The sequence below is a fragment of the Pundamilia nyererei genome, unplaced genomic scaffold (assembly GCF_000239375.1).
Source record: "Pundamilia nyererei isolate P.nyererei 1_Seehausen unplaced genomic scaffold, PunNye1.0 scaffold00008, whole genome shotgun sequence".
Classification (NCBI taxonomy): domain Eukaryota; kingdom Metazoa; phylum Chordata; class Actinopteri; order Cichliformes; family Cichlidae; genus Pundamilia; species Pundamilia nyererei.
Window position 1 is genome coordinate 636,059 of NW_005187409.1, and position 20,647 is coordinate 656,705.

General features: G+C 44.2%; 3 protein-coding genes across 10 annotated transcripts in view; 2 read left to right on the forward strand and 1 right to left on the reverse strand.

The window, feature by feature from the left end:
* The window catches only part of atp8a1 (ATPase phospholipid transporting 8A1), a 106,733-nt gene extending 95,899 nt beyond the window's left edge, over positions 1-10,834 (forward strand). For 6 of the 8 annotated variants that reach the window (XM_005722843.1, XM_005722845.1, XM_005722848.1 and 3 more), the window contains 4 exons: positions 2,212-2,300; positions 2,668-2,760; positions 4,711-4,802; positions 8,399-10,834. In XM_005722843.1, coding sequence (XP_005722900.1) covers positions 2,212-2,300; positions 2,668-2,760; positions 4,711-4,802; positions 8,399-8,496 — 372 coding nt within the window. In that variant the 3' untranslated portion in view covers positions 8,497-10,834. Of the gene's footprint in view, positions 1-2,211; positions 2,301-2,667; positions 2,761-4,710; positions 4,803-5,618; positions 5,913-8,398 lie in introns of those variants that run through there. The other 2 variants (XM_005722847.1, XM_005722849.1) reach the window with 2 other exon arrangements.
* A 1,425-nt stretch (positions 10,835-12,259) lies between these two features.
* On the reverse strand, positions 12,260-15,934 carry shisa3 (shisa family member 3). Its single transcript, XM_005722851.1, has 2 exons — positions 15,258-15,934; positions 12,260-13,924 (listed from the first exon to the last, which is right to left on the reverse strand). Exons 1-2 carry the CDS (start codon positions 15,526-15,528, stop codon positions 13,338-13,340), a joined length of 858 nt encoding a protein of 285 aa, XP_005722908.1. The 5' UTR covers positions 15,529-15,934; the 3' UTR covers positions 12,260-13,337.
* The window catches only part of bend4 (BEN domain containing 4), a 10,169-nt gene continuing 5,456 nt past the window's right edge, over positions 15,935-20,647 (forward strand). Inside the window, exons 1-2 of the mRNA XM_013916105.1 lie at positions 15,935-16,118; positions 16,833-17,241. Coding sequence (XP_013771559.1) covers positions 17,130-17,241 — 112 coding nt within the window. The 5' untranslated portion in view covers positions 15,935-16,118; positions 16,833-17,129. The remainder of the gene's footprint in view (positions 16,119-16,832; positions 17,242-20,647) is intronic.

Genomic DNA, 20,647 nt, shown 5'->3' on the forward strand with positions numbered 1-20,647 from the left:
CCAAGTTTGACACAGTGTGGCTCAAAGTAAATAACAGCAGTGTTTGCACTGCTCAGCATTTTGTGTGTGTCAACATATGTGTGTGTGTGATTGCTTCTGTGTGTCTAGTCTGTCTGTGTGTGGGTGTGTGGCCACGAGGGGGTCAATGCCTGTCAAAACACACCCTTCCATGCCAGCAGACACTACTGTCTGTCCAGCCAGACAAGTTTATTGGTTTGTCCTAAAAATACAGCCCTGCTCCCCGGACCTCTCTCACCCTGTCCAGCTCCCAGGGGGCCCCTGGAATGAGACATTGCTAGCATCTACCAACTCTGATGGCCCCGCTTGTAGTATTGGAGCCTTTCCAGATGCCTGAAGGCAAACATTTGTTGTTTGCAACTGGTCAGATCTGTTTGGATTTTTAAAATTTGGTGCAAAAATAACAAACTGAGAATGATTAATGCTGTTTGTTTAGGTCTGGCATTGCTATGTTGCTTTCTCAGCATGCAGTAGAAATTATTATATCAAATGTCATCATCAGAATAATTGAATTTTAGGGTAAACTTGAGAGTGGAAGCATCAGGAAGCATCAGGCCTTTGTGTGTTTACATTGCTCAGATTTAAATACGGAGAAGTATAAATATTGTTCGGTTTGAGAACGACTAAAAGGTTTATTTTTCTAAACTCTTTGATACGTCTCAGGACAGCTTAAACACCCCCATCAAAAGGCACGATACAGCGGATGAAAACAAAAATAATTAAACTGACTTAACACAAAAAAACAGTAAATGTTTCCACCGGGAGTGCGTAATTTCAAAATTGATGTGAAAATATCTCGTGCTTCACAGCAATTTTCCCTCATCTTGTGCATTTTCAGCCTCCAGGTGACACAGAAAAGCTCTATTCATCCGTGTCCCATCTCAAACTGTAGGGGAAAAAACATTTTTGATTTCCTGTCATTTGGGGTTTCCTCTCCCCCGGTGTTTTGTCAGACATCAAAGTCAATTTGCAGGTAATGGCGAACAGATTAGCTCATTTGAGCAAACCTGAGCGCTTTGATAGTTCTGACACTGATCGGTGTGTATGTGTGTGTATGTGTGTGTATGTGTGTGCGTGCCTGTGCATCCTTAGGGCCATGTCTGTGTCATGTTACAGGAAGGACACTGTCGAGGGGGCCTTAGCAGTTTAAACAAGCGGCGCATTACAATGCAAGGACCGCCAGTTTTGCAGTTTGACATGTAATGACAGATAGTCTCACTGCAGTGGGCCAAAGCAAACATCATCCTCACACTCATAGCTTAAAGGTTGTTGCCCCCACCAGAACGACCCACTGCCTTCCCGGCACCCTGGACACAGAAAGTAACCCCATTACTCAAACATGAACATTTCTAACTTGCTGTGTTTAAATATCATTTGAAGGATTTATGTGAAAACGGAGGGAATGATTTCTGTCTGAACTTTTATTCAACTCAAAATTTATGATATGTTGGAGACAATGAACCTTTTTTCTTTTTTTTGCATGTAATGGGGATTTCACATAATTGTCTGACATTAAGGCCAAACAGTTAATCAAGACAACTATTTGCAAATTATTCTACAATAACAACGACTGTTCGTGCAGCTGTACAAGAAACACATAAGAAATGAGCCAAACATTATAAACTAGCTGTCGGTAACCCATTTAAAGCCGCTGAACAAGACATCTTTAACTGCTTTTGGTTTTCTGGAGTGATAAACTGCCAACATTAAACCTGAACTCACATAATTACATACATTACACTTCATCAACACTCGCTTAGATTGAGTGGCTGCTGCAGTCGACGCACCGCAGAAGGCGTTTCTGTGTCTGCGCTGACGCACCGACGGGAGCTCTCAGCACGGCTCACATCTGAGCTGTTTTCCTTTGAAAGAGATACCGCTGTCTAAATAGATCACAGGTACTTCCTCCGCCCTGTGGAGGGGGATGCAAACAAAAACATGGTATCATTTAGTCATGGAGGATTAACCCACACTGAGTCGGTTATTTAGACCCATCTTCTCTCTGTTTCCACAATAAAACCGCTGCTGTTGTTATGTATGTGTTTGGATATGTGGCGCTGTAGAGGATGGTAGTGGTTGTGGAGCTCTTGTGTTTCTATCTGATCTGATTTCTATTGTGTGTGTGTGTGTGTGTGTGTGTGTGTGTGTGTGTGTGTGTGTGTGTGTGTGTGTGTGTGTGTGTGTGTGTGGCAGGCGGACATGATGTTCAATTCAGGGGTCTTCTGGATGGGCCTGTTCTTCATCCCAGTCACCTCGCTGATTTTCGACGTGGCCTACAAAGTGTGAGTCTTCCCCCCGCTCTCCTCGCTCATCATCGCTCTAATGCACATCCAGTTCAGGAAATTCCTGCAGAATCTCTCATATCTCCTGAAGCAATTCCCGCCCAAGTTTTTGTCCAGACTTCCAAACGTTTCTAGCGTTTCCATTCTGCAAGTCGAAATATTGCATTTCTGGTCTGGTTGACATCAGCCTGTTGCAGATTCGAGGCGTCAGGAGCAATTTGTAATGTCAGGGTTTTTATATTTTCTGATTCACTCCGAGCAGCTTGAATTGGTCGAACTGGTTTTAAATATCAGCCTGTGGAGGTTCAGTCGTGTTCAGACATCTGCTGTATGATTCTGGTTTTACAAACCTTTGTTTCATTTACAGTGTGAAGAAGGCGTTCTTTAAGACCCTGGTGGATGAGGTGCAGGAGCTGGAGGCGCTATCTAAAGACCCTGGAGCAGTAGTGCATGGAAAGAGGTACTGTTACACCACATTACCGCTCCTCCACTCTTGCCTTTACAGCAGGATTTTGTCTGAAAGTAGATCAAATTTATGTTTAATAAAAAGTAGATGAAAATTTATGTCCCTACAAAAACATTAAGCAGTGAGAAAAGGTGATAAAATCTGTGTAATATTATAATAGTTTAAAAAAAATATTTTTCTCTAGAAAAGTGTTTGTTTGTGTTTGTATGTGAAGCGAATAAATTGTGCATTATCATTCTCTTTACGGTGCATGTACCCACACATGTAGGTGAGGAAGATTTACAGTCTTTGCTCGAGATAAATAAAGTGCTCAGCAGCACTTGTTTTTGATTTGTTTTTATATCTTTCTTGTACCTTGTAGTCTTGGAGTCATTAGACATCCGAGAACATTTATCAAATTATCTAAATAATGACACTCGTAATTGCCAGGTTGTAATTCTCACTGGCAATGTCAGATTTTGGCAAGTGATAACACAGAAGGGCCTAAAACCAAGTAAAATGAATGCCCGGCACTAGCCAAAGTCAGTTGCTTCTCCGATCAATACCACATGACGTGAAAGCAACAATTCCTTCAAGTGCCAAAAACCAAAATTTCTGTCCTAAAATGACTTTATTTGTTTTGTTGAGTGAGTACAGAGCGTTCAAGAAGGTAAAATACTTTGCACTTTGGATCATCAACAACTGCATCTTTGCATTGTTGCTTTTGTGCACCACAATACCTTGTGTTATTTATGCCGTGAAAGAAAATTGGCAGCAAATTTTGCATTCCGGCGATTAAACATTGCAAGCAGGAATATGTATGAAACATTCTGTCATCAAATTTGCAACTTTGTTTTGATATAAGCGATTAGTCTTTCTTTATTAGCGGATAAAACAACCAGATAACAGCCTTTGTTTTAGCTCATCTATCATATATAAATGACAGATTGGTAGTCTTTGTAACATCGATGCAACTCCTATGAAATCAAATCCTGGGTTAAAGCACTCTTTATTGATTTGTAGTGTTACTCACATGGCTCAGATTAACAGAACGGCAAAATGACGAATTTAAGTTGTCTCGGGCTGTCATATCTCCCAACGCTATCGAGACTACATAGTTAATGCTTCGGCTATTATTGTTCCTTTCACAAAATGTGAACCATTCCCCAGAATTTTGAAGATTATCCGGGAGGAAGAGTCATCTCTGTCCTCCCAAATCCCTCAAAATGCTGTTAATACCCCGGTTCTGCTGCCAGCAGTATTCCTGTGTGAAGGAAAGAAATCTTCAAATTGCTGCTAAATTGCGGGAGTTTGACTGTAATGTCAGTAATCGTGTCATAGGAGAGATTGTCTCGTTTTTGGTTTTGTTTTTTTCTCCCCACCCAAATACTGAATGTCTCATTTTCGAACAACGGTCCTGCTATATTAAAGCCATAAATTATACTTTGTATCAGCTGAAGCAGGTCCGCTCTGCTCTCTCTGGGGCCTGAGTCCGGCAGCAGCCAGCAACACAGAGCAGATCAGTGTGAGATCTGTGGCTGACTGAAAGCGATCCTCCTGCCTGGACGCTATCCCAGACCCAGCAGGCTGCAGACACACACACACGTCCGGATGCGTACAGAAGCAAACGTATAGTGAGAACCGCTCAAATATATAAATGAACTTTTGCACGTAATGCTTGTAGGCAGCCACGTGCGTGCACACGCAGACATCTGTTGTTGCAAACATTTGTTAGCTGCCTTTGGCCAAGCTGCTGCTTCAGATATTCCTCTCACAAAATCGCTTTGTTCTTCTGCGTCTGCACAGCAATGTTTCCCTACATGGTGTTTGTACCAGCAGGTATAGCAGTTGGCAGGTCCCTGCACTCTGGAGGGGCTTGGACAGCCTTGATGTATGGGTCATTAAATCTGCCTGTGGTGCTCAGCAGGCTGCTAACACACTGAATATTGCTCTGTGTGTGTGTAGTTTGACAGAGAGAGCCCAGCTCCTGAAGAACGTCTTCAAGAAGAGCACAGTGAGTCTGTACCGGTCTGACTCCATGCAGCAGAACCTGCTCCGTAAGTTACCCTCAAACCTTTTCTTTCTTTGCTTCGTTCTTTCTCATCCTTACTCGAGCTAGCTTAGATTTATTTCCTCCCAAATATGTTCTCTGTCAGGTAGGACAGATCACAGTTCGTAATTCCTCCTCTGACACATGCTACATCTCCAGAGTGTCTTCTCTTTCATCCACACAGCAACACTCTGCTCTTTCCACTTCTTTTCACATGTAGTGTAACCAGGTGCAGATCAGTAATCGTGCCTGCAAATGGCCCCAACGTTCCCAATGTCTTGAATTAAACTTGTTTTCCAGTTGAGTTGAACTGCGCATAATATTAAATGTCACTTCTTTTTTCAATCATCTGAAAAGCTATTAGTGAAGTTGCCATTTAAAATTGGCTGTTAGTCTGCTATTAATTTACAGATTCGTGGCTTCAGTTCAGTGTATTTGTTTCTCTTATGCTGGACATGAACAGTAAGTCAACATTAACATATCTATAGAAGTCAACTCAGCTGACGTTGACCTTGAAGCCCGTGTGCTTCAAGACTGAATTCACATGCCTGAATTATCCAAATATCAGGTGGTAATGACGGTGAAAATTCATCACACCGTCTTACCGACCCACAAAAAGCCTGTTTACGTGGTGCTTAAGATTTATTAACAATTTTGAAATTTTAAGGTATTGGAAAAGCCAGATAAGAGGCAGAAAACGGATGATAATGAAAAAGTAGCAGAAACTGGTGTGGCAGATTTGCAGTGACTCTCTAAGTGTGGGTTTGTGTTTTGTTCTTTTCTGTCTTTTGTCTGATCAGTTTGTTTTTTGTTTGTCTCATAGGTGGGGATGAGACCGTTGTTGTGTGATACCTTTTTAAATTCATTAATCAAACCTCGCCCTGTTTACACCTCCTGCCCCTCCGTAGCTTCCCGATAGACACCGCTCTTCTTCCTTTTAGTTGTGTACTTCCTGTCCCGCCCCTCGTGTGCCTTCGTGTGTCCTCAGTAGAATGAGATAACGATGAAATGATGAAATGTTATTCCTCCCCCACCCCACTATGCACTCGTCACAGCGGGTTCCTTTGAACTTTCCCGCTGGCCTCCAGGTACTGAGCGGGTCATTTGACACCTGAAGGTGAGTCAGGGGTCAGAGGTCAGAGGAGATCCTGTAGGAGAGTTTAGCACAGTGCTGCTTTTACGCAGAGGATAAAACTTTTGGGGGAGATGTAAACTCTCATCCTGTGTTTCCTTTTTGTCACGTGATTAACTTTAAGTCTGACGTTGTGGGAAATGTGCTTATTTGAAGCTTGTGGCAGCTCTCATATCTGTCTCTTCACTTGGTGCCTGTTTGTTGCTGACAACCATCAAGGCATTGTGCTTTTTAATTCATCTGTAAACTATTTCCAGCTGCTGCACAGTGGACGTAACCACCGTGACGCCACCCACTAGTCCCCTACTGAGGCCTTCATTTTGGCATTTTGGTCATTATGTTGGTTTTTGAAAAGGCAAATTGTCAGAATTGCGTTAAACACGGTCAAGTTTGAGTTTCGGGACAATTAGTAGTGAGGAGACCGAGCAGAGTGCTTCACCCTCACCTCACTGGATGGGTGAGTTCTCTAAAGATTCACCTCCAGCACCGTTGTAATGTCAAAGTGGAAAATATATAGTGCATCCTGAAAGTATTCACAGCGCTTCCACATTTTGACATGGTACAACCTTAGATGGATTCATTCTTTTTTGCAGAACTTTGTAAGCTCTATTAACTTCTTTGAGATCCAGAGATGCTCAGACATTCACAGAGGGGTCCCAAAGCCACATTGTAGTCTTGGCTTTGTGCTCAGGGTCTTTGTCTGGTTGAAAGATGAACCTTTATCCCAGTCCCAGGTCCACAGTGCTCTGGAGCAGGTTATCATCAAGGACGTCTCTGTACATTGCTGTATTGATCTTCCCCTCAATCCTGACTGGTCCTCACAGCATGATGCTGCCACCACCATGCTTCCCTGTAAGGACGGTATTGGCTAGGTGATGAGCGGTGCCAGGTTTCCTCCGGACATGGCGCTTGGCATTCAGGCCATAGAGTTCAATCATTGTTTCATCAGACCAGAGAATTTGCTTCTAATGGTCTGAGAGTCCATCATTTGGCAAAGTCCTGGTTGGTGGAGTTCTGGTTTTTCTTGTGGAAGATTCTTTTCTCTCCACACAGCAATGCTGGAGCTCTTTCGGAGCAACCACATTGGTCTGGCTAAAGCCCTTCTGCTCGTTCACATTGGCCGAGGGGCCAGCTCTAGGAAGTGTCCCAGCCTCAATGCAATCTGTCTTAGGATGTACAAACAATTCCTTGGACTTTATAGCTTGCTTTGTGCTCTGATATGGACTATCCACTATGATTGTATATATTATAGACAGACGTGTGCATTTCCAAATCATGTTCAATCAACTGAATTTACCACAGGTGGTCTTCAGTCAAGTTGTAGAAACATCTGAGAGATGATCAGTGCAAACAAGATACACCTGATGTAATCTGTGAGTGCCGTGGCAAAGGCTGTGCATGCTTATATACATGTTACGTTTTTCGGGCAAACTTTATTTCACTGCATCGTTTTGGATTGCGTGTAGAATTTTGAGGTGAAAATGATCCTTTTTTGGAATGATGTGACAAAATGTGGAACAAGTGGAGCTCTGTGAATACTTTCCTGTTAACAGGCTATAAATTTGGGCCGTTTAAAGAGGAATGATTCGCTTTTGAGTTTAGAACAGCAGCTGACTTCATTTTCAGCCCTGGAGGTTTCCAGAGGTTCCTGGTCACAACGTAGGAAACAACTTAGAAACTGTTTATCGTGCCTTGCAGAAATCTAAACAGATATTTACCACAGTGACTCTAATGTGAGAGAAGCTCAAATTGGAGCTGGCTACAGCCAGAAGCTTCTTAACTCAGCATAAAGACTGCAAACAGGATCCAAAGCTTGCCTGGCAGACAGGTCAGATGTCATGTCGTTGGGCTTTGGTCACACAGAGACCAATGATTGCAGGGGTCGCCTTTATCTGCATTTTTCAAGTTTCATTACCAGCTGGAAGTTGATTGAGTAGTTGGCACGTGATTGCAGAGAAAGCAGGGTCTTCCATACAACAGGACCTGGGACAAACTGTTAGCAATCAAAGCAAACACGAGGAAGTTTTCAGTTTTGGGCTGTATATCTCTTTGCAAACAGTTTCCCTTAGCAACTGCCAATACCTTCTAGCAACCACTTGCCAACCAGTCAGGGAAAAAGCATTTTGGTTGTCAGGTTACACCACGTAGTTTCTAGGTGTGTGTGCTTGTATGTTCCACGGGGCAGGAGAGATGATTTTCTTTTTGTTTGGTTATCAGATTGATAAAAGCAGCGTCTTCATCAGGATCTAACATCACTTTAAGTCGATGCTGGTTGTAGCCGAGCTAACAATGCAGACGTGAGGCCTGCACTGATTTTCAGCAAGAAAGCAACCATAAGCATATTTCCCAAATTTTAAGACTATTCTGTTGATTCATGTGCCTCATATGTGTGTTTTTAAGTATATATTTTTAATTCAATGAATTACTGATCTGTACAGCCTTTGTTTGAAGTTCATTCATTATGTTCACAGATGGCTACGCCTTCTCTCAAGATGAGAACGGAGTGGTGTCTCAGTCCGAGGTCATCAGAGCGTACGACACCACCAAGCAGAGGACCAACACGTGGTGAGGCGTCGGCCTTCTCGTTCACGGCCGGCCTGCTCGGAGCCACGGCGGCCGTTTCCAGTGGCGATATTTGAAGCTTAACGGGGAGAAGCGGTGGTGTGTGCGTGTGCCTCCGCTGAGGGGAAGGGGGGTTTGGAAAGAGACAGAAGAAAGGGACATTGTGTCGTCTTTGGAAAAAAGGGATTTAAAAGAAAAACACAAGGAACAAAACAAGTCACGTTCACTGTCAGCTGTAGTTGTGTGTCGCGCAGACATGATACGAGCACTGTGCTTTCTTAGCAGTCTGTGGTCTGAAGTTCTTCACTGTTCGTTTGTCTCCTTTCTGTTGATTTGAGCCAAAAGCCTAAAAATCCTTTTAGTAAATCGAAATCAAACACCGGACAGCGATTGGTTTCAGACGCTTTTGCACTCGTGAAAGATTGCCAAGGAGCAGTCGTGTATACAATCGTCCAAGTACTAGTGAATCTGAGAAAAGAGGTTAGAGCAGATGTAATTAAACTCCTGTGTGTCCAGCGCGACACAGACCACATCAGAGCAGATGTTTGGACATGTTCGTTTTGTTTCTGCACTCGAGGAAGCATCTGTTGTGTGAAGCCTTACATTTTATTATGCCTTTTCTTTCCGTCGGTTTCTTTTCAAATGCATTTTATACACATGTAGATACTGTGCCTCGTTCTTGCCTCTTCATTTATTTATGTTTTTTCTGAAGAAGTTGCCTCCTGCAACCTACCGTAGTCCTGTGTCCACCGTTTTCGCAGCAGACGTATTGCTCTCGACTTAAAATTGCATTCCACGCATCCGCTCCCGTTTCAACAATCACAACGGTGCCTACGTCAAACTGTTCCCTCTTCGAAGAAACAGATCGCTTAGACCAGTGCGCCGCACACACACCTACTGTCTCCCCACCACAGAATTGCACTCCTACAATGTGAAAACTACAGATTTGTTCCTGCAGAGGTGAAGAGGAGGCTCTCTGATGGGTTTTTCGTTGAAGCTTACAGTGGCAGCAGTGGTTCCCTTCAAATGGAGATTTTATCCCTCTAACATAAGTGCCATTAGCTTAAGGGAGAGAGAGAGAGAGAGATTAGCCAGGAAACTCCACGACAGTATCAAAACTGCTCTGTCTCTATAGTTATTTTGTGGATTTGTATTTTTATATTGGAGACGTATGAATTTTGCATCGACCGGCTTTGTAATGAATCGTCTGTAACGTTTCGTTTTTTCTTCCTCTGATGAACTGCGGGCTAGATTAGACGTGACGAGGAAACCGAGCTTTCTTAAATGTCTTGTTATTATTAATATTAATATTGTTACAGCTTGATTTATTTATAATTGACTAATGTCTGTGTGATTGCTTTCTTCTCCCTATGGGAGATCAGATTTCTGATGGTGCGAGTGTGTGTGTACGTGTGTGTCGGTTTTTGCTTGCATGTGCATGTGCCGTACGAGTGTGTGTGGGTGCGTGTGTGTGTGTACCTCTACTGTGGATAATTTCTGTGTATGCACTGCATGTCTGTGTCCTCTATGAAAGACTGGGAGGTTTCTCAGTCCTCCTGGTGTGTTTCTTTTATTGTATATTTGTGCGCGCGCGCGTGTGTAGTGACGCTTGCTCAAGTTGTCCGTCTGCACGACTCCAGGTATAGCTATGGTGTACTAACGTGTGCCGATGCATGGCCTGTATGGGAACGCGAGGCTGCCGGCGTTCGCGGCGAAACGCTCGACCTCGACTGTGAGAGTTTCTGACGCACCGCTCGCTTCGACAGATGTTTGCACAATGCACTCGATGTACCTTTCCAGTTGTGGATATCTGGTATTTTCTGGTTTCGGTGTAGATTTCTCTTGAGTGTACACGTTTGTGACCTTTTTCCACGCAGTGTACCTCCTGCTTTACTCATTTGTGTTTTGTGTTTCTGATTATTTTTCTCTGCTGGTCTTTGGCGTGAAAACTTAATCGGCTGTCATCTTGTCAGAAACTTTCCAAACAGCAGAATGTGGTTGTCGTCGTTGTGGAAGGTTTGGACTTTTGCTTTCTTCTCTTTCTTTTCTTCCCAGAAAACATAAAACACACGTCGTTGTCTGTGAAGGTCGTGGGCTGCATGAATGGAAAACAAAAAGTGTTCTCCGAAGTGTTAACCGTACTACTTTACTTCTCCCTCAAGTGTTGATCACTTTACAAAAGCGGAAACAAAAAAGGCGCACCTTCTAACTTTTCTTTTCGATGATTCGTTTCCTTTCTGTCTTTTTGTTCGATGATTGTTCTGCATGTTGGGACTGCAAACTTATAAGTGTTGTCTTTACTGCCACGAAGGACTACTGAAATAAACTTTACAATCACTGACGAACAATGTGGAAGTCTGTTATTGCTTTTGTGTTATTTGCAAATTTGTAATCAGCGTGTGTGGCGACAAACTGGAGAGAAAATCCAAACAGGAAAAGGAGGGACGGCCATCGGCCTGCGAGCACGACAAACAAATGATATCAATAGACTTCTCATTTGTTATGATTGCGGGGTTTACTCGAACTTCTCGTGTGATCCCACACAGGCTAAGCCCTGTTTGGCTTTTCAAATTCTTATTGTTACAATCAAGGTCCAAAAACCTCCCTTCATTAGTTGATTGACAGAACATTTTTTTATACATAAACACTAACAATTCTCTGGTTACAGCTTCTAAATGTGGGTTTATTATTGTAAACTGTAACAGGATATCGTTGCATTTTTGCACGATGATCATTGGAAGCGTTGTAAGACGCCGGCCTAAGCCTTCATTTCTGTGACTGCTTTGCTATTTGCAGATATTTTACAGACTGAAAAACAAACAAATAAATAAAACATTAGTGTGGGGAGATTAGGTAATGAAATAAATACCGGGTACGTCTAATTCTTTTTTCAAGCTGGAGAGTGCAAGCTTTTGCTGTTGGTTGTTGAGGTGACACCTGTGGTTACTGGTGGTGGGAGCAAGTGTGATTTTATTACATTCAGAAGAGGGTTTTTTGAGCAGCTGCTTTTTTCTACATTTTCTGTACAACTGCTATCGACACCAGGACTCTACTAGACTCTACTAGAGTGACTTTACATGTTTCATTGTTTAAAATGGTCTTTATGTATCTTATACTGGAGGGTAACCCCTCAGTTTACACGACTGAAAGCCAGTTTTCTTCTCAAATAGGTTTGAGTAGCAGGTGGGTTGGGATGCTGCCGACTGGAGATGCCAATATTAACCCTTTAAAGCCTGAACCATGAAATAAATGCCAAGAAATTCGAATCTTTTGAAGATGGAGTTTATTAAACCCTCATTATTTTAAATGAATTAAAAATACTTTGAATATATTTCTGTTAATTGTGATTTATTGCTTAAAAACGTATTGTACAGCTGTTAAAGGATTAAGAAAATCCCCTCTCAAAACATCATACAGAGCCAGGGATTACTTGTATATGCTTGGACAAGTTTAATGGCGATATCTGTGATGTTAACTGTGTATTTGTGGTGCATCTGTTAAAAATATAATACAGCAATCTACAGAAGTCTGGTGGTTTAAAAAAAGTCAGAGGATTCAAAAGTTTAGGCCCTGAGAACAAATATAAAACTTGAATTGTTATAAAATCCACACGATTGTTTTAAATAAAAACATTCACTGTGTGGAGAATTGGGTTCCTACCTTCAAGGATAACTTGGAAAAGAAGTCGGAAACTTTTCTGAGCCTGGCAAAAACAGAGGATTCGATGTATCCAAAAGGTTTAGGAAATATCATGAAAACATGTTCGCGACTTCTGCTTTCCTTTCATAAGCAGAAGGTGATACAGAGGTTTGAACTGACAGCTGCAAGTTCAAACAAGACAGGATGGAGGTAACACTCCGACAGACGTTATTCATGAGAGCCGTATTCTGTGATAAGAGACTTAACGGATACCTGAACGCAGCAGCAAACATCCTGAAGCCGAACAGCTTTCGGGTTTCGTGACAAACCGGTTGCCAAGTGTGTTTCACAGTCAGGTAGCCGGGTAACAGAGCAGTCTTTGTGGAGGTTTTGCCATACCTGCTGGTGCAACCCAAACCTCTATTTCTGGGGTGAGTTGTTTTTAACACTGTGACCACGCCATGCTCATTGAGCACTGACAATGACTGATCTCAGCGCTGCATTCCTGCTGTGAAGTCTGGCGCGAGAATGAGCGACAGGTAGGGAGATGATGTGCCGGCCTGACCTCTCCGGTTTCCTTTTTGTCTCAGTGATGATGATGATGATGAAGCCCCGTCTTTCTGGACAAAACTGTTACTTAATAAGCTTTACATCAAACAGCACACAAGTTACTATGAGACAACATTTATTTGCTGAAGTTTAAGCAATCAATCAGAAGAGCTGTAAAATCCTTTATATAACATAACATTTCCTCCAAAATAAAACGTCTCTCATTCCCAAGTCCTTCCGATTGTCAGAAAAAGGAATTCTCTGGTTTCCCAAGTCTGTTAATGCTTAGCAGAATCTGGTGACGGCAACATCTGTTTTTCAGGAAGATCGCTGATACATTTCCATCTTGAAACGTCAACAAATGGAAACCATGGAGATCTGTTCACAAAGTAAAAGTGCATACATTTTACAAATGGTGTCAGATCTGCTGATGTGTCCTGTGCTGCAGACAGGGGAGTACCTCGGGCCATGCTGGTCAACCACAGCAGCTCTGTCACGCTTTGTGCCTACCCTCCAGCAACTCGCTCTGCGGCCAATTGGCCGGGCCTCATGCATAGCTTCTCTGGCACCAGCCTCGTCTGGCGTGTTTCTGTCTGTGACAGGTCGCATCCTGCCCACTAAAAATTGTGTAATCCTCTATTTCCCGTGCTGAGAGCCCTGTCAGCTCTGTCCAAAGTCAGCGAAGCCCTTGGTTGCCGCGAAGGCGTCTGGCTGCAGAGGGAAGAAGTACTGCTGGGGAAGAAGGAAGCTGGTGTTCTGGGACGAGTGAGTGGCCATCGGGGGCTGATGGAGCTGCAACTGGGTGTGGGATGAAGGCAGCGGGTGCTGGATCCCTCCTGTCATGGGTGCTGGTGGGGATGTGTAAGGGGGAGGTGGAAGAAGAGTCTGTGGGGTCTGGGTGGGAGTGGAGGCTGACGATGAGACGGTGGCTGATACCAGGCAGCCATGCTGCTGCTGCCCCTGACCTCCGAGAGAAAACCTCCGCATGGAGCTACCTCCTCCGGCTGAACTGGAGCTGGTGGTAGCCGTGCTGGATTGCCGCGATGGGGCTCGCAGGCTCGGGGGAGCCGTGGTAAGGATCATGGGGATCGTTTCCCCCTGGCAGCTGCGTAAAGAGAAGCGAATGGGCTGCTGGGTCGGCTGCTTGGGCCTGAGACACGTGCAGCAGTAGACAGCCACCAGTGAGCCAACTATGATAAAGGCGATGAAGATGCTCCCCACCATCAGGAAGGGCACGTAGATGGGCTCTGTGGGGAAGGAAACACGGGCAATTTTTAAAAAACAAATCTGTAATATTAAACCATTTATCATACATTTCATCAGTGACATCAGCTTATTTGGGTTTAACACAACTTACTATGAAATGTGCATACACCAGCCTCAAAATGTTTGCACAAGAGGAAATAAAGTTAGCAGCTCCATTACAAAGTCCTTATAAGTTTCACATAAAGTCTTACCTTGTGATAAACTAAGAAGCATGACTGTAGCTGTTAATAGTGGGAAAAATTGTGCTAAACGTTTCTAATCATGACATCCACAACGTTACGAACAAACAAAAGTCACATTCCTGCTGAAAACACAAACATCTCAAGTTACGCTTCATGAAGCCTTTTCACCAAAGAAATCCACATTAGTGTTTATTTATTTTTAAATGGGAAAACTGGGAAATTGTGAGCATACGATCCACTCAATTAAAGGCTTATAAGCTTATCTGGTGGGGAAATTTAAAGAAAACTGATAAAACCTCCCCCAACAGCAGGTCAGTCTAACACTCAAACGCCTCATAAAGAAGCCACAGAAAGGACTCGCCGTCTCCTGATGTTGTGATTACTTTAGTTTAGAAATTAGTGAGCTGTCAAAGCTAATGTGCTTTATTTCTGGGCAGCATAATAGACCTGTCTGTGTGAGAAGGGTTACACTCTTCAAAACATTCCTGGACTGCAAACCTGCGCCGCTTGATCAAATTTCCAACTAATTTCTGCTTACAAATTTTTGACAGGAATTTGTTTAAAGAGGTTTTAGCGGAGTGACTGGCGGGGTGGGTCATCGAAAACGTGTCCAGGTTTCCACTTTGCACTGATAATAATTTGGAGTGTGATGGAAACTGAAGGGAGCTGGATAAGAGCAGGTGGAACCTTAATGCTTCAAACAGCAAAGGATGTAAACCTCATATAAGAAAGCTGCAGTGGAAAAAGGTCTTACAAAACGCATTTTATACTCATTTTATATTTGAAATTCATATCAGAGTGCATTAGTGTCCTTCAGCAAAGGCACTGAACCTCTGAGTGCTCTGTGCTGTCTTAATTGTTCAGCTGACCTCTGACCTCTCTAGGAGGATCCGCTATAACTTAAATAGGCAAGTCCTTCTCACAGCGTCTCCGTGTTTACCTTTTAAACACTACAGGGTTAAATAAAGTAAACTGAGAGTTTAGTCATGAGTGTTTTTCTCCATTCAACTAATTAAACTCTAATAAATTTGGATTTTTCTGAGGTCTTGCTTAAATTACGCACATGACGAAGACCCGAGGAAATCGACACCACAATCTTGGACCTAAATTAGCTTAAAATCAGTGAACCTACGCGCTGCAAACTCGGTGTTATCCACCTCCCTGTCGTTGGTGCAGATGCCCTGGTCCAGCCGTGCGTCCGCTGCGGCGCAGCAGTAGCGCAGCGCGCAGGAGCCGCAGCAAACTGTGGCGTCCATGGTGTCAAAATCCTCCGGACACTGGAAACCCTCGTGATAATTTCCATTTGAGTCCAGCCACCCGTGGCAGTACTCTCCCTGAGCATCCGATATCCGGAGATTCCAGGTCAGATATCCCAGCAGCAGGCAGCTCAACAGGCGCACCATCCCGACGAGCCGCTGGGGTTCACGTTCCCTGCGTCCAGTGGGCTTCAGCTCAGAGCCTCAGTCCAAGTTTACACACTTTTCATTTGTGTTAATTCACCAAAAAAGAAACTAAACGATTGGATCCTAAGACGTGAAGTTAGGTCACCGTCATCTTCCCAGCGCTGGAATCGCTCTCAGTCTGCAGCTGCTCAAAGAGGGGGGATCCTTAATTGAATGCTCTCCGGGTTTCTTTTAAAAATCTCATTACGGAACTTCACTCTCATTCAAACGCGCTTCAATCACCAGCTGATGCTGAACAACTTGCTTTGGAGTGTCGCTCCAAACTCTCCGCGCCTGTGCGTTAAAGTGTGAGCAGAAGTTGTGCGCCCACCTCACTGCAGTTTTGCTGTTTTTGTGGTTGGGGCTGGGGATGTGTGTGTGGGGGGGGACTAAGCGCGCACGCAACCTCTATTAACCGGACGTTGGGGATCACGTGGTGCAGAGGGAGCCCGGCGTGACTCTAAACGCTTCATTCCAATAAAGCCGCTCAAACAGCGCGCACGAGCTGGGCCACGCTTGTGCGACAACTCTGCGGCTGCGCTTTAAAACAGGTGAACAGGAGATATGTGACTCCAGCTTTGCAGTGCTGCACACAGATGAGCGTTTTAATTCTTCTTATTCCAGCAGCTGCCGAGCCTTACTCATTTTATCATTCACCTCACGTGTAATTATCACGGCCACGTTCGCCCTGCTGTTGTTTCATATTAGAGAGAAGTGAGAAGAAGTCTCCGCTAAAAGCAGAGAAAAACAGGTCCGTCTATTAAAAGCTCCGTTAAAAGGTATCGAGGCGGCGCCCCCGCGTGGCGCTGCGAACTTTTAGCCCCGTGGGCTGTTGGACAGCTGCTGGCCTGCCTTTGACGGACATCAGGTGAAGGGACTAAAATGATCACAGACACGTGATTTTGTTTCCCAGTGAGTAGGTGTGCGGCTGGCAGTGCCCTTCAGCTTACCTGTTTATTGTAATCAGCAGTCGGGTCAAATCAGGGACAGTGATTGGGCCAATAATGCTTTCTTTACATTCTCATTTATCAACTCATTCGTTTTTATTTGTTAGTAATTTTCCATTTCAATTTACAAAAACAATACTTTGATATTGTCTTTTGGCCTGTTTGATTTTTGCCCTCAGGTTCGGTTATGTGTGGAAACATTTTCCTTCCATCTATGCCTGCGCTTTGAGCTCAGTAGCAAAATGGCCTCTGCCTTTTCTTCCTTTCTCCATTCTGTTTCATTATTTATTTATTTCTCTCTCTTTTTTTAATTTTCAGATTGTAGGCTAACTGCTACAGCGCCCCGTTGTTCTCGCTGAGGATGTTGGCTACAAAAGGAGGCAGCCAGTGGCGCACAAGTCCCGCCTGTATTTCCCTCTGGAGGAGTCTCGGTATCGGCGCCCCCGACTGGGGATTGGAGCGGCGACTTGTCAGTAAATTAGCCCACCCTTCACAGTGTTTGTGAGGGAAACCGAGACAGTGACGGTCTGATCCCTCGCTTATCAGCTGCCTGTCACACCAGCACGCTAAGACACCGACCCGCAGCCATCCGCCGCGCTGTGACACCTGGCCGGTATGGAGGGAGAGATGCAGCCCGCAGATGAAGGGCCGTGCGCCCCGAAGATGTGCCGACAGCAGCGGGGTCCGTACAGCACCCTAAAAACCTTCCAGAGCAAGCGCTCTGCGGGCAAGTCGCGCTTTGACCGGTCCGCTGTGGTCGAGATGCCCCTGTTTGGAGACGGGCATCATTTCACTTTTCACCCCGAACAGCCTCATCCTTTCCAGCCGCACCATCATCAGCAACAGCGTCAGCAGCAGCAGCAGCTCCACCAAACCGGCGTTTCTATCAGCAGCAGCCAGCAGCATCACCGGACGACTCAGCAGCAGCAGCAGCAGCAGCAGCAACGTTTCCCATGTGAGACCAGGCCCAGCAGCAGGGTTCCGACATCCACCTCAGCGGCAGCATCTCTCGGTAGCCAGCAGCGGCACGCCAGCAGCGGCGGAGCAGAGCCCAGATTTTCTCCGGACTGCACCTACGGTATCAGCACAGGTGGGTTTTAAACTTGCCCAGAGTGTGGCACGGAAGTCACTTCTCTTAACGTCTAGGATATTCAGACTTTTACAGTCGTTGAGTCCAGATTAGTGAAACGCTGGAACAGTTGTTTTTTCTTAGATGGATGAGTGCAAAGCTTCCAGAGTCAATAAACTTAAGGGTTGCAGGCAAAAAGCCAACATGTCTTTTGTTTGTCTCACATCACCTTCATGTTTTTGTTCCCATTTCTTGCTCCTGTCAGCAGTGATTGATGTGCTGTTGTGATGAGAGCAGTCATGATTGAATCTCTAGTGTGCATGTGCTAAAAATTACACCGGGTAATTGTCTGCGCCTGTGTGTTTACTTGCGAATGTATATGTGCGTGTGTGTGTGTGTGTGTGTGTGTGTGTGTGTGTGTGCAAGAAGGGCTCTGTCTCCTGTTGTAACACATTGTTCCCTGCTCATTTTCTTCTCAGCTGCTGTTCATTAGAGGGGTGCACAGGAAGAAATGTGTTCCCCATGTGGAGGGCGGGTCCATGGGAACCAGCATTAAGATGAAAGCAATGAACCTAACCCTGGCATTACCAAGATTAAATATTAGACATCTCATCCCTTAATCAGATAATAATCTCGTTATCACTGCTGGCAGCAAAGACTCAATTTGCTGCTGCTTATTGTTGCTTTGGAGACAATCAAGTGCTCAGCCAGAGCTCCGGTCTCACTGCAAGCCCTGTATTAACTAACTTAGATGTGAAATGGCAAATTTGTGCATCAGGTAGGGCATATTTAACTTTTAAGTGATCGTTTATCTTTGACCAGCTGTGAAACCTGGGTCTCTTTGTTGTTTGCATCTATTTTGGCATGCACATGATCCTGATATCACTAATGAAACAGTCACATAAAACTGTGTTTTCCCTGCTCTAGTGAATCAGCCTATAATACACAAGATGTATCGTCCAATCAGAGCTAAAGCGTGCCATGCATTTGTTGCTGATAATGACACATCAAAGTGCTTCTATCTACACCACAGAAACAACTTAATGTTCCTCTTATGGCTCGGAAAAAGAAGAAACTTGATGTCCTTTCTTTCACCGGAGGGCCTGGGATTCAGCAATCAGTTCAGCACACAATAACACAAATTGCATTGAAAAGCCTCTCCCAAAGAGTTGTGATTAAAATAAATGGGTCTCATAAATTTTCCCTCTGCCGACCGTGTTGTTTTTAATGAAATTTTATGAGACTCTCAGCTCGCAGTGCCACGGAATTGGTGAGAGAAGGAGACGAGAGTGGGGGCGGGGTGCACGGTGAAGGCGAATGATATCAGATACATCTCGACGGGTAAACAGAGACGGCACGCATATTAATAAATGCGACACATCTGCGCCAGGCTGATAGACACGTCTGAGCGAGTGGGAACGCAGCAATGGCCGCCTAGAATTCATTTTGTCTGTCTGTGTGTGTGTGTGTGTGTGTGTGTGAGGCCAGTGGACTCATAATCATTACAGAGAGGTGTGTGTGAGATCATCTCATTAGGACGTGCCTAGACTACCAGGGAAACTATCCACTGAGGCTTGTTTCTGGACAATAGCTCCATGCTCATTTTGTGAAACTGTGACTTTAGAGTTTATTGACATCTGAATAAATCTGTATAATCAAGCTGACATTTCCATGAGCAGAGGAGCCAAGTGTCTGCTGCTCTACTGGAACACTTTGCCACAATAAGACGTGGCAGAGAGCAAAAGAGAGCAAAGAGTAAAGGCAGGCGGAAAGAGTACAAACTACAACCCCAAGAAACCCAATGCACACAATCACTCATGTTGTTGCCAGAACTGTAGCAGCTTAGAGCCTCATGTTTCAGCACTGGTGAAAAGTACAATATGTTTCATCAGGTAAGAACCTCAAACCTGATTTTACAAGCGAGGGTTCCTGCTTCAGTGCATTTCAGAACTTGGACATCTGTCAGCAGAAGTTATTGGTTACTCTGCTGTTTAAGACTTCAGCTAAAAAACAAACACGAAGCCAAACTGAAGATTAAACCAGGGGGCTTAACACAGCATGTCGCTTTAGCTGAGGCATCGTCCTGTTTTAGGTTTCTATGCAATTCAAGCAAAACCTTTTCCCTCTAAACACCTTCGTGTTATGGATGTATTAGTTAGATCCACCAATTTGGAGAGAGAACACAGGAGACACAGATGCAACGTAAAACAATATAGATATACATACTTTCTTCTTATTGCATCAGGTAGAACCATCCCCATTCTGACAGCTGACCTTTTAAAACCAGACAGTTTCTCTACATTTATCCCTCCTTCTGGATCAGATGTCATCAGCTCAGCTGCCTCTAGTTTGTCTTTCAGGCATTTATGTTTCCTGTACCCAGGCAGACCCTGTATAGGTGACACCAGAGTGAAGATGTAAGACCACACGCCCTTTCATCAAATTTAAAGTAGCAAACACAGACCTCGCTGTAATAAGGAGAGGTGATCAAATCTGTCTCACACAGTGCAAGAAGATCAGATTCTTAAACTCAGGCACAACAATGCTTTGTTTCAAATCTTACTAAGAGAAGTGAAATCACAGAAATCTGCGAGTTATACTGTCCTGGCTGTGCTTTTCCTTGCACTTTGACCTTAGATTTTAACTTAAGGTACTGCATAAATTAAATAACACCCATCGATTTCCTTTACGTTGGAACAAAATGCAGGTACATCCTGGACAGGTCACGAGTTCAACACAGAGCTAACCCACAGAGAGAGGCAATCGTTCACACTCACGTTCAATTTGCAATCACCAGTTAAGCAAACAAGCATGTCTCCGGAAAGAAAGCAGACTGCATGCAAGCAGCGATGGTGCTAAGCTCTGTGCCACCGTGCTGCCCTGGACAGACAAAACCCTTCAATTTATGTTCCAGCTTATGAGCAGGATCGTAAAGCAGCCGTACAAACAGAGAAGCACTAATGCTGCACGTCACACCGTACATGACATTATTAGATTGTTCACATTTTGGAGGGATTTTACAGTTGTAGCTTTTCAAGGTGTTTTAATAATTGCAGCACTTAAA

What these genes read in the sequence shown, in the direction of transcription:
- shisa3 (XM_005722851.1), bottom strand. Translation starts at nt 15,528, where the DNA reads ATGGTGCGCCTGTTGAGCTGCCTGCTGCTGGGATATCTGACCTGGAAT. An exon ending in TAACACCGAGTTTGCAGCGC is followed by an intron (nt 13,925 to 15,257) that starts GTAGGTTCACTG and finishes CCTTCCCCACAG; the next exon opens with AGCCCATCTACGTGCCCTTC.